Below are 12842 nucleotides of genomic sequence, written 5' to 3' on the forward strand. Positions count from 1 at the left end.
CCTTGTTTTTTAATCTTAAACTACCCAGAATTTTTATTGGGTGCAGGTGTTTGGTTTTTTTAAAGATTTTGACAGCCAGGCTGGAATCAGCTCGGGCTTTTGGCACCCGGGAAAGGCTTGGGAGTTGGCTTTGTTTCTTGCAGTTGAGGCTTTTAGAACTGAAGAAGAGGGTGTATCGTCCCTTTCCTATTTCCTTTTGGGCAGGGTCAGAGGTGACTTTGAAATTGGAAGTAGTGGGCGGAGAGTTGAATTCCTTGTAGTTGATCCAGCAAACTTTGACAGCTGTCTTCTCCATTGCACCTAACTGCAATATTTGCCACTGCATCAACAAGCAGGGAGATGAGAGGAGAGGTGTATTAGCTGGATGATTCTGATAAAATGATCAGCAGTCAAATAGTTAACAGTGCTGCCTTTTGAATTAACATCATTAGGCTTTGGAGTGGTCTGTCCATTTAGCTGTCACCCCTGCAGAGCTGTTGTTTCAGGCTGCCTATAGGCTTGCATAGTCAACACTGTGTTAGTTGCACTCAGATCGCAGTTGGAAGGAATGGGGACTCTGCATTTTTTTTAAATTCAGATTCTATACCAAATACTTGTGGCAAATTTAAAAACCAGAAACCAATTCTGTTACAAGTTACCTGGCTACATAATGACATTATACACAGGTCTGCCTACAGGCTGAGGAATGGCTGCTTCATACTTGGATAACCCATGGTACAATGCACTTCTCTGACTGGTGATACCTCCCAGGGAATTGAGCTGAGCCCAGAGATAGTTACAGGAAATGATTGGTTAATGGGGACCATAACTCTTGTTAATGGAGATGACGTGAAGTAATTTAGTCCTCTCGACTAAGAAGATCCTGATCATTCTGAAATAAAAGTCACTTGGCACCAGGTCTGTGTGGGATGGAGATACAGGAGTGGCACTGAACTATATGATTCTCCAGCCATGACTAGAGCTGCCACAAACCTCAAGAAATGTTTGCTGCTGACAAAACTTTGCATTAAACCAGACTTGCAAAAACAGGTTTAGAAAGTAGTACCTAATGCCAAGACACCTGGGTGCCTCATTAGTATGGTAGGCAGCCAGTGCAGAGCATGGATCAAAACCAGAAATGCTCACATTCAGCTGTTCCTTCAGGGGGAAGAACCAGAGAGGCCCCTCACCAGACTTATCTTAGTCAAATGTTTGCTTTTAACCTTGGAATGGGCTCAGATGCTGCAGTGATGCATCTATATAATCAGGGCCCTATTGGCTCCTTGGCAACACAGGATCAAATCCTACTGCAGCAACTCTAAATTCTGTGGCAGAATGAATTTATTGTATCATTATGGAATACTTTTCATTCCCAGCTACCAAAGAAATGTGTTCTGCTCTGGCTCATAAATGAAAATACTCCACGACATAAATTTGTCTGATGGGTTTTCCTCTGCACCAGGAAGTTAGAGGCTAAACTGTAAAGGCGAGGTAGCCTTTTGTTAGTCCCCAATTTGATCACATCGTATGAGCTCTCTCCCTTTCTGTCTCACTCCCTCCCCTCTGCACTGGGGGAAATAAGTAGTGGCTTTTGAGCACTGTCTGTGTGGCACATCCAAACAGCTCCGGGCTCTAGCAGGGTATCTGAATTAATATTCCTTATATGGAACCATAGATGTTGCTTAACAGACAAATGAAAGGCAACATCCCAGCCATGGGCTTAGTCTAGTTAAAACATAACTTGATGAGAGATGGTTACAACACTTGCTTCCTCAAAGTCTGGTTTGGACAAAACCTTGACAATAGACAATGGAATAGCCCTGCCCAGAATGTAGGAAGGGAGCGGGGGCGGGAGGGGGGGGGCGTGTAGGGAGGAAAAGGAAGTGGGTGTGCTCTAACGGGCCTTCATTATTTCTGATTCTGATTTGTTCTTGCTTTCATACTTCGCTTTAACAGTCAGTGTTGGTTTTATGTTGAGCAGAGACCAGCGAATCAGTCAGGATGTGGAGAGGTTCTGCAGACAGCTAAGCTTGATGGCCAGTAAACTCATCATCTCCCCTTTTACACTGGGCTACTACACCTATCAGTGCTTTCACAGGTAGGATCTCTGCACCTTCCCATTGGAATGCTGCCCCTCTCAGCTGCTTACATACCATCCGCTGCGGTGCGTTGGTTCTCAGAGCTTAGTGGCTGGGAGTTGAATCCTGGCATTAGCAAGTGGTGTGGGATTCTTGGCACTGTTATGATGGGGGTGACTGACTATATTTGGGGGGTGTGTGGAGGGGAGTTCCTAGCTCTAGTGTTCAAGGATTCATGTGTAGGGTTCCCAGCAATAGTGGGCAGGGTATTGCTGTGACTACATGCCCCCTCTAGTGTGCTGGTGTGTGGCCTTTCCTGGGTTTGTTAGCTAACCTCTCTCCATCTTCCCCTTTAGCACCGGCTGGCTGGGCCCAGTAAGTATCTTTGGGTATTTTGTCATTGGGACAGTTGTTAACAAGGTGCTGATGAGCCCCATTGTGTCGAAACTGGTGCAGCAGGAGAAGCTGGAGGGGGATTTCAGGTGAGTGCTCAGCAGCCTTTCAGGGTCACAGTCTCCGTGTTGCTGACCCTTCCCTCCTGGAACTCCTCCGTTTAATGCCAGCCTGCTCAGCCCCCAGTCCGGCCACTCAGTGTTTGACCCATGTGGCTAATCTTCTCCCCCGTCCCCTGACTAAGCAAGTCAGCCTGCTTAGCTCCACAACCAGCCCACTGAATCCAGCATTAGAGAGACTGATCTGGGGTCAACCTGCGAAGCTCCAGCCACCCCTGCCCGTAGAGTGTGGCTTGGTGAGACAGCACCCCTGGTCCAGCCATCAGTGTTGTTCGCTGATCCCTCTCTGCTGCTGCTGCTAGTGCAATGAGGTGCTGTGCAGCAGAGTGAGCACGGCACTTCTGTTAATGTGGGCCTTGATCCACATCACTAATCAGTCAGGATGGTGGCTAAGACTTGAGGCACTCCTCTTCCTCCCACCACACAGATGCACTTAACCTTCATGATGTACCTGAAATCCCCACACATAGTCATCCTAGTTCTTTTAAATCTCTCCTTATGCTTCAGGGCATAAACTGATTCTTCTTCGAGTGCTTGCTTATGTCCATTCCGCTATAGGTGTGTGCATGCCTCCGTGCACAGTTACCTGGAACTTTTTTCCCCTTAGCAGATCCCGTAGGGCCGGTTCCGGCGCCCCCTGGAGCCCTGTGCACATGCCACGGTATATGAAGTGCTGCCAGCCCTCCGCCTCCTCAGTTCCTTCTTTCTGCCCGTGACGGTTGCTGGAACTAGCCTTGCTCTCAGCAAGTACTATTCCCCTTCTTTGGATTTGTTTGTTATTCTAAGTTAGTTTTAGTTAGTTAAGTGTTGTTAGAGATAAGGCAAGCCCCTGTGGGGACTTCAAGCGGCCGGGCTATGTCCCGGTCACCGGGATTCAAGCCGTGTGCCTCCTGCGGTAAGGCCATCCCGCTCAGTGACCCGCACGACCGCTGCTTTAAGTGCTTGGGGGAAGCACAAAGAAAAGAGAAGTGTAACATCTGCAGGGCTTTTAAACTGAGGACTCAAAAGGACCGAGAAATCCGGTCGAAAGCCCTGTTGATGGAGGCAGTGCTCTGCCCGGCGTCCGAGCTGGCCTGCTCCACCTCGGCACCGAGCGTGACCTTGGTACAGAGCGCACTGCCGGCACTGGTGTCAACTCAGCACTGCGCAACATCACCGGTACCGAAGAGGAAGAAGCAGTGTGCAGAGCGTGGACACTCCCCTGCGCCGTCAGTACGGGCAGGGTCGAGTACGGAGGTGCACCGGACCCGGCCCGTCAAGTCTTCTCCGGTGCCTGCATCTCCAGTCAGGGAGCCTCCCCGACTCTTGGGAGTGGGAGAGTGCCCCTGCTGACGCCGTCAACACCGGACGCTTTTCAGGCGGCAAGAGCCTTGTTGGCCTTGCCTCTGCCACCTCTGCCCACCCCTCCACCGAGGGAGAAGGGGCCGGTGTCACGGGGGAAACCCGTGTTGGGTCCCCCAGAATGGCAGTGGAGATCCCCGGTATGGGGAGGAAGCTCTCCCGCTGGACGGTCTCCGAGGGTAGAGCAGAGCCGCTCTCCCAGTAGCCGTTCCAGGTCGGCAGCGTCAAGCTGACCTGCTCTGGCACAGGACGTGGAGTCTCCCTCTCGGCGTTGATGTCGATCCCTGGCACCGGAGGCAGCACATGCCAGGAGGCGGCACCGGTCGAGGTCTGCCCGTCAGTGCTCGGACAGCTCCAGATCCATGGCCACTGAGGAGTTTGCCCGTATCTAGATGGTGCAGAAACTGGTCACTGTCAGAGGACCCGGCATCGAGGAGTCAGCCCGCACTGAGGCGGCACAGAACCCGGTCGCCATCGGAGGACCCAGCACCACGCAGTCCACAACGAAGATCCCGGTTGCCAGAGTCCAGCTTGGCACTGAGAAGTTTGGAGCAGCGCCGACCTCGGTCACCAAAGGTCTGCAGGGCCGCAAGGCAAGCAGCAGCAGAAATCATCGGTACCGAGACAACGCTCTGATACCTATAGCTCTTCGGAGTGCACCTCTGTTCGTGAGCAGTGCTGACGGCGACGGAGGCAGTCCTCATCGTCCTCCAGGTCGGAGGCATCAAGAGGGCGGTCCCCGGCATGGATAGGCGCCTGGGACTGAGGACGTACACGGCACTGCTGGTCCAGCGACTCAGGGTCTTCCAGGGGGGACAGTTGTCAGGAGAGCCGACGCCCCCACAAAGCATCACAGCCTGTGACTCAGTCAGCCCCGGCTTGGCCCCAGGGTTAATGGCCACAACAATGGCCTTATTGGGCTCCATGGGGTATCCAGATGGGGCCGGGGCCCCAATCCATTGTCATCAGGGGTGCAGTCCGTGCCTCCGGCACAGGAGAAGGCCCATAGACACCACTCCTCCGACAAGGAGTCGGACCCCATGGAGGGACCCTCAACAGGTGCAACCCTTTGCTAGGAGGGGGCGCACCCGCAGGACGCACATTGGCAATCCTCTTCCTCCTCACCAAATGAGGCAGTCTCCCGGGACCACTCAGCACCACTGGAGGATTTCAGGGCTCACCAGGAGCTGCTCAAGAGCGTGGCCTCCAATTTAGGGCTGGAGGTGAAGGAGTTAGAAGAGGCCGAAGATAGCCTCTTTAATGTGCTGGCGGTGGCTGCCCCAGCAAGAGTGGCCCTCCCAGTACACGAAAGGGTCCTTAAGATTGTAAAGGCCCTGTGGCAAACCCCTTCCTCAGTCGCCCCTACATCAAAGATGGCTAAGAGAAAGTATTATGTCCCGGCCGAAGGGTTTGAGTATTTGTTCACTCACCCTGCCCTGGGAACCCTGGTGGTAGATGTGGCTAACTAGCGAGACAGGCAAGGTCAGCCAGGGTCCACTCCCAAGAACAAAGACAATAAGAAGCTGGACTTGTTTGGGAGAAAGGTTTATTCCACGGCAAGCCTGCAGTTCAGGATTGCCAACCATCAGGCCCTCCTGGGTAGATATTATTTCAACCTGTGGGACTCCCTCAGGCGGTTTGCTGAGGCCCTGCCCCAGGACCAGGCGGCAGACTTTAGCACCATCATGGAGGAGGAAACCACGGTAGCTAGGGCAGCGCTCCAGACATCCTGTGACGCTGCTGTTGTCGTGGGGCATCGGTGCAGCTGGGAGATGATAGAGACCATTGCCTCAAAACGTGGCTGAGGCAGGAAGGCTCTGGCCTGGGAAGCATCCAGGGTGACCCCAATTAATTCTATGCGTTGCACTGGGCTTAGTGTGGACTTCTGCTCGTTTATGAGCGGTCCCAGCCTGCTGCACATGGAGCAAGTGAGGGTCACTGATCAGCCAATCGTCTAGGTAAGGAAAAATTTGCACACCCTTTCGTCTCTGTGGCTAACGGAGGGAGAGAGAGCCTGCTTGGTGCAGGTCCAGCAAGTCCTGCTTGGCAGCAGGAAACCTTCCACACAGGTCGTGTATCGGGCTCAGTGGAGGTGGTTTACCTCTTGGGTGGAGTGCCAGGGTATCCTGCCCAGTCTCTCGCCTATACAGGTGATCCTGGAGTACCTGCTCCAGCTAAAGCTCCAGGGTCTGGCGCTGGCCACATTGAAGGTTCACCTGGCAGCCATTTCGGCCTTCCATCAGCCGCTAGAGGGGAGATCGCTGTTCTCCCATCCCATGTTGGTCAGGTTCCTCAAGGGGTGGAGAGGCTTTATCCGCAGGTCCGTGACCCGGTGCCTCGCTGGGATCTCAACCTGGTCTTCTCGAGATTCACGGGGCACCCCTTCGAACCCATGGCTTCATGCCCTCTGCTCCTGCTTTCATGGAGAGTAGCCTTCCTGGTGGCCATTACCTCAGCCAGGAGGGTCTCCGAGATTAGGGCCTTGACCTCAGAGTCCCCTTATACAGTATTCTATAAGGACAAGGTCCAGCTGAGGCTGCATCTGGCCTTCCTACCCAAGGTGGTTTCCCAATTTCATTATAACCAAGATATTTTTCTCCCTGTGTTTTTCCCAAACCTCACAGTTTGGAGGAGGAGAGGAGATGGCATTCACTGGACATGAGACGAGCCCTGGCCTTCTACATCGAGCATACAAAGCTGTTCCGGAAATCGACACAGGTCTTCATCGCAGTGGCCGACCGGATGAAAGGATCACCTGTCTCCACCCACTGCATCTCTGGATTACATCATGCGTCAAATTTTGCTACGAGCAGGCGAAGGTGCCGCTTCTGGGAACCATCACAGTGCACTCAACCAGAGCTCAAGCCTCATCTACAGCCTTCCTGGAGAGAGTGCCTCTGCAGGACATCTGCAAAGCTGCCACCTGGTCATCGGAGCATACCTTCACGTCCCACTATGCTATCGTCCAGCAGGCGAGAGAGGACGCGAGATTTGGCAGAGCAGAGCTGAGGACAGCTCACTGGTAACGCCAACCCACCTCCAAAGGTATTGCTTGTTAGTCACCTATAGTGAAATGGACATGAGCAAGCACTCGAAGAAGCAAACAAGGTTACATACCAGTAACTGCTGTTCTTCGAGATGTGTTGCTCATGTCCGTTCCACAACCTACCCCACATCCCCGTTGCCGGAGTTGGCAGAAAGAAGGGACTGAGGGGGGGGTGTAGGGCCGGCAGCGCCTCATATACCGTGGCATGTGTGTGGGACTCCAGGGGGTGCCGGAGCCGGCCCTATGGGATCTGGTAAGGGGAAAAAAGTTCTGGGTAACGGTGTACGGAGGCGTGCACACACCTATAGTGGAATGGACATGAGCAACGCATCTCGAAGAACATCGGTTACTGGTAAGTAGCCTTGTTTTTCCTTCCCCTTCTGTCAACGACTGGATGCACTGTAAGGGTTTGACAGCTTCCTCTGAAGCATCCAGCATCCATCACTGTCAGAGGTGTGGATGCCAGAGTAGATGTGCCCATTGGTGTGATACGGTGCAGCATGGGGATGCTGGATTAGATGGGCCCATTGATCTGATCCAGTGTATCACAGATACTGGGCTAGTCACCGGAGATGGGACACCGAACTGTCCCAAGGGATGGAATGCCGGTGGGCTAATGTGATAGGTGCAGAAGGGAGGAGACCAAACTAGACTACTGAGCTGACCTGGTATGATGGTACCTATGTATAGGGCAGTGTAGTGCTCTGGTGAACCTGGCTCAAGGTCTCTGGCCTTGTGTTCAGGCCCATTCCTGGGCTAAGAATCGATTGGGTCCCTTGGCATGATGGCAGGAGCAGCGATGGATTTTTCTGTTGCAGGGATGTTCATTGTTTGATTCATGGGCTGGTCACTGCTCATATTTTGCTTTGCGTTGTGCAGGTTCAAGCACATGCAGATTCGTGTAAATGCAGAGCCAGCTGCTTTCTACAGGTAAGTGATGGACTTACCTGTTTCTTCTCATCTCTTCTCGTGAATCCTTCTAGCTCCTAAAGCAACTGCTCAGGTCACATGTTCCCGAACAGTAAGGGGAGTGACCTATCCTGCTACCTGCACTGCCTTGTCCCTTCCTGTTTAAGGGCCCTTGGCTCTGCCTCCTGTGCCTGGTACCAAGTCTCTGACTTGCTGCTCTGCCATGATCCAAGTGCAGGGCCTGTGCTGGATCATATAGTTTCTTTACGAAAAAGTGCCTGTAAGAGTTTCCTAGACCTGTGATTGTGGCACAGTGTCTTCCTTTGGGTTCTGCACAGCACCTGCTATCAGTGGTCAGTAAATAACCCTGGTGCATTAAATTCCTAGAAGTTGGAGAGGAACAGCCTTCTCTCCTCTTCTACCTCCTACGGGACTAGTTGAGGATAATCCTATGGCCTACAGACCACTTTCTGGTGCTTCACACTGGGGCTTCCCCGCTGCCCTGGGAGACTGTTCAAGGGCCTCATCCCATCCTATCAGGATCCTCTCTTGAGATCTGTTCTAAGGTTCCCTTTTCCTAATTTCATCCCTATTCTTCCTCAGGTATTTTTAGACTGTGTTAGAATCCTAGAATATTAAAGTTGGAAGGGACCTCAGGAGGTCATCTAGTCCAACCCCCTGCTCAGAGCAGGACTAACCTCAGCTAAATCATCCCAGCCAGGGCTTTGTCAAGCCGCAGCTTAAAAACCTCTAAAGATGGAGATTCCACCACCTCCCTAGGTAACCCATTCCAGTGCTTCACCACCCTCCTAGTGAAAAACTCTTTCCTAATATCCAACCTAGACCTCCCCCACTGCAACTTGAGACCATTGCTCCTTGTTCTGTCATCTACTACCATTGAGAACAGCCTAGTCCCATCCTCCCTTTCAGGTAGTTAAAGGCTGCTATCAAATCTCCCCTCATTCTTCTCTTTTGCAGACTAAACAAACCTAGTTTCCTCAGTCTCTCCTCATAAGTCTTGTACTCCAGCCCCCTAATCATTTTTGTTGCCCTCTGCTGGACTCTCTCCAACTTGTCCACATACTTTTTGTAGTGGGGGACCCAAAACTGTACACAATACTCCAAATGAGGCCTCACCAATGCCGAATAGAGGGGAATTATTACTTCCTTTGATCTGCTGGCAATGCTCCTACTAATGCAGCCCAATATGCTATTAGCCTTCTTGGCAACCAGGGCACATTGCTGACTTACATCCAGCTTCTTATCCTGTGTAATCCCCAGGTCCTTTTCTGTAGAACCCCTGCCTAGCCCGTCGGTCCCCAGTCTGTAGCTGTCCATGGGATTCTTCCGTCCTAAGTGGAGGACTCTGCACTTGTCCTTGTAAACCTCATCAGATTTCTTTTGGTCCAATCCTGCAATTTGTCTAGGTTACTCTGTATCCTATCCCTACCTTCCAGGGTATCTACCACTCCCCCTAGCTTAGTGTCATCTGCAAACTTGCTGAGGGTGCAATTTACCCCATCCTCCAGATCATTAATGAAGATGTTGAACAAAACTGGCCCCACGACCGACTCCTGGGGCACTCCGCTTGTTACCGGCTGCCAGCTAGACATAGAGCCATTGATCACTCCCCATTGAGCCCGACGATCTAGCCAGCTCTCTATCCATTTTATAGTCCATTCATCCAACCCATACTTCTGTAACTTTCTGATAAGAATACTGTGGGAGACTGTTGTGACCCGTCCGTGCCCAGGGTAGCCACCTGAGAATGCCAAGATCCGGGCAGGCTGCAAAAGGAGAGCAGATTCTCCCCATGCTGGTGGGTGACACTGAAGCCCGGCTTCCCAACCAGCCACGAACTGCTTCCGATTCCCCCACACTGGTTATCAAGAAGCCAGTCCACAAATGCCCACAGCCTTCTTTACTGCATTTCAGCTCCAGGCTCCCAAATCAGCACTAGGTCCAGTAAAGAGACCAGTTATTTAAACTCTATGCTCTTTTTACTAAAAAGGTTCCCTCTGACCCCAAGGGGTCAGCCAGAGCATCAGATCAATATAAGTTTGGATCTTACCTAAAATACCACGCTGCTAGCCAATCCTTTAGTAACTAAAACTAAAGAAATAAATCAGGAGAGAAATGTTAAAAGATTAGAACAATCACATACATACAAATGATTGAAAGTCCATATACATAAGGTTTCTGGAAGAAATGTGGAGTTGCAGGCTTGTATAGTTCCCTCTGGTATACATCCAGTACCTGGATGGGTCTAAGTCCTTCAGTTCAGTTGCACAATGAATTGATCCAGAGGTAAGTGTGTGTCTGCAACTGGACAGGAACATAGACCAAATGGATTCTGTGGTTTGATCTTATATACCCTCTGTCCTGGGCCATGCGACCTGTGGAAAGTCACAAGAACTAAAATGGAGTCCAGAATCACGTGGGCCAATCCTGGTAACTCTTCAGGTATGCCTAGGGTTTCTTCCTGGGCCCCTTGCCTCTGTGAGTGTCTTAATGGGCCATTAAGCAGGCTATTGTCTTGCCACCTCTCTCTCTGGGGTGTGTCTCAGCCAGCCCAAATTGACAGACAGAAATATCAAATACATCCATAACTTCCATTTTACATATAATACATGAACGTAAGTATTATCTTACTCAGCACGATATATCCCTTCTAACAGTACCAGATACGATATATCTCACATAAATTATCATGATTCTGATATACTGATGTCACACAATATACTAAATGCCCCCCTCCCACTCAAGCCAGCCCGCATGACAACTGTATCAAAAGCTTTGCTAAAGTCAAGGTATATCACGTCCACCGCTTTCCCCGCATCCACAGAGCCAGTCACCTCTTCATAGAAGGCAATCAGGTTGGTCAGGCACGACTTGCCCTTGGTGAATCCATGTTGACTGTTCCTGATCACCTTCCTCTCTTCCAAGTGCCTTAAAATGGATTCCTTGAGGACCTGCTCCATGATTTTTCCAGGGATTGAGGTGAGGCTGACCAGTCTGTGGTTCCCTGGATCCTCTTTCTTCCCTTTCTTGAAGATGGGCACTATATTTGCCTTTTTCCAATCATCAGGGACCTCCCCCGATTGCCACAAGCTTTCAAAGATAGTAGCCAATGGCTCTGAAATCACATCAGCCAACTCCCTCAGCAGCCTCGGATGCATTGCATCTGGCCCCATGGACTTGTGAATGTCCAATCTTTCTAAATAGTCCTGAACCTGTTCCTTCAGCACTGAGGGATGTTTACCTCCTTCCCATTCTGTGCCGCCCAGTGCAGTAGTCTGGGAGCTGACCTTGTCTGTGAAAACAGAGGCAAAAAAAGCATTGAGTACCTCAGCTTTCTCCACATCCTCTGTCACTAGATTGCCTCCCCCATTCTGTAAGGGGCCCACACTTTCCCTAATCTTCCTCTTGTTGGTAACATACCTGTAGAAACCCTTCTTGTTCCCCTTGACATCCCTTGCTAGCTGCAACTCCAATTGTGCTGTGGCCTTCCTGATTTCATTCCTGCACGTTCAAGCAGTATTTTTATAATCCTCCCTAGTAATCTGACCAAGCTTCCACTTCTTGTAAGCTTCTTTTTTGTGTTTAAGCTGACCAAAGACTTCTTTGTTAAGCCAAGTGGGCACCTACCATATTTGTTGTTCTTTCTGCACATTGGGATGGTTTGTTCCTGCACCCTCAATAAGGTTTCTTTAAAATACAACCAGCTCTCTTGGATTCCTTTCCCCCTCATATTAGTCTCCCAGGGGATCCTGCCCATCAGCTCCCTGAGGTAGTCAAAGTCTGCTTTTCTGAAGTCCATGGTCCGTATCCTGCTGTTCCCCTTTCTTCCTTTTGTCAGGATCCTGAACTCTGCCATCTCATGGTCACTGCTGCCTAGGTTGCCACCCACTTCTACTTCCTCTACCAAATCTTCCCTGTTTGTGAGCAGCAGGTCAAGAGGAGCCCGGCCCCTAGTTGGTTGCTCCAGCACTTGCACCAGGAAGTTGTCCGCAACACTCTCCAAAAACTTCCTGGATTGTCTGTGCTCTGCTGTGTTGCTCTTCCAGCAGATGTCAGGGTGATTGAAGTCTCCCATGAGAACCAGGTCCTGTGAACTGGAAACTTTCCCTAGTTGACTGAAGAAAGCCTCATCTACCTTGTCCTCCTGGTCTGGTGATCTATAACAGACACCCACCATGACATCACCCTTATTGTTCTTGCTTCTAAGCTTAACCCAGAGACTCTCAACTGGCTTATCTCCAGTTTCATACTGGAGCTCTGAGCAATCATAGTGCTCTCTTGCATACAGTGCAACTCTTCCACCTTTTTGCCCGTCTGTCCTTCCTGAACAGTTTATACCCATCCATGACAGTGCTCCAGTCATGTGAGTTACCCCACCAAGTCTCGGTTATTCCAATCATATCATAGTTTCTTGACTGTGCCAGGACTTCCAATTCCTCCTGCTTGTTTCCCCAGGCTTCTTGCATTTGTGTATAGGCACTTGAGATAACTGTCCGATTGCCCTACTTTCTCAGTGCAATTCAGGAGGCCTCCCCTGTTGCACCCTCCTCCTTCTGCTTCCCCTTTTGTTTTCAGCCCACCTAGACAGACTTTAGTTCTTTCTCTCCTTCTAGCTCAGTCCCTCTGTTCTCCTGGTCACTTTTGTTGCTCTTCTCTGAACTGCATCCAGTCTGTCAATGTCTTCTGTTACTGAGGTGCCCAGAACTGAGTGTGCTATCCCATGGGTTCTCAAACTTTTTTTTCCTGGGACCCCCCTTTGAAAATATTTCAGGCTGCGATGACACCCCCCCCCCCCAACTCCCCAAAAGAGAAGACCCCTCCCATGCCATGCAACTCCCCCACCCCCCCATGCCATGCCACCCTTACTTCTGTGCTACTGCTGGTGGTGGCACTGCCTTCAGAGCACCCGGCCAGCAGCCGCTGCTCTCCGGCTGCCCAGCTCTGAAGGGCTCTGGT

General features: G+C 51.0%; 1 protein-coding gene across 3 annotated transcripts in view; it reads left to right on the top strand.

Annotated features, from left to right (window-relative positions):
* The window catches only part of ABCD4 (ATP binding cassette subfamily D member 4), a 33256-nt gene that overhangs the window by 1640 nt on the left and 18774 nt on the right, over positions 1 to 12842 (top strand). For all 3 annotated transcript variants that reach the window (XR_010917203.1, XM_067533395.1, XM_067533403.1), the window contains exons 4-6: positions 1961 to 2077; positions 2414 to 2539; positions 7836 to 7886. Coding sequence is in view for 2 of the 3 variants with exons in the window: in XM_067533395.1 (XP_067389496.1) it covers positions 1961 to 2077; positions 2414 to 2539; positions 7836 to 7886 (294 nt within the window). In the remaining variant the exon portion in view is untranslated. The remainder of the gene's footprint in view (positions 1 to 1960; positions 2078 to 2413; positions 2540 to 7835; positions 7887 to 12842) is intronic.

This window comes from Emydura macquarii, unplaced genomic scaffold (genome assembly GCF_026122565.2).
Source record: "Emydura macquarii macquarii isolate MOO-44397 ecotype Brisbane River unplaced genomic scaffold, CSIRO-AGI_Emac_v2 contig_374, whole genome shotgun sequence".
Taxonomy (NCBI): Eukaryota; Metazoa; Chordata; order Testudines; family Chelidae; genus Emydura; species Emydura macquarii.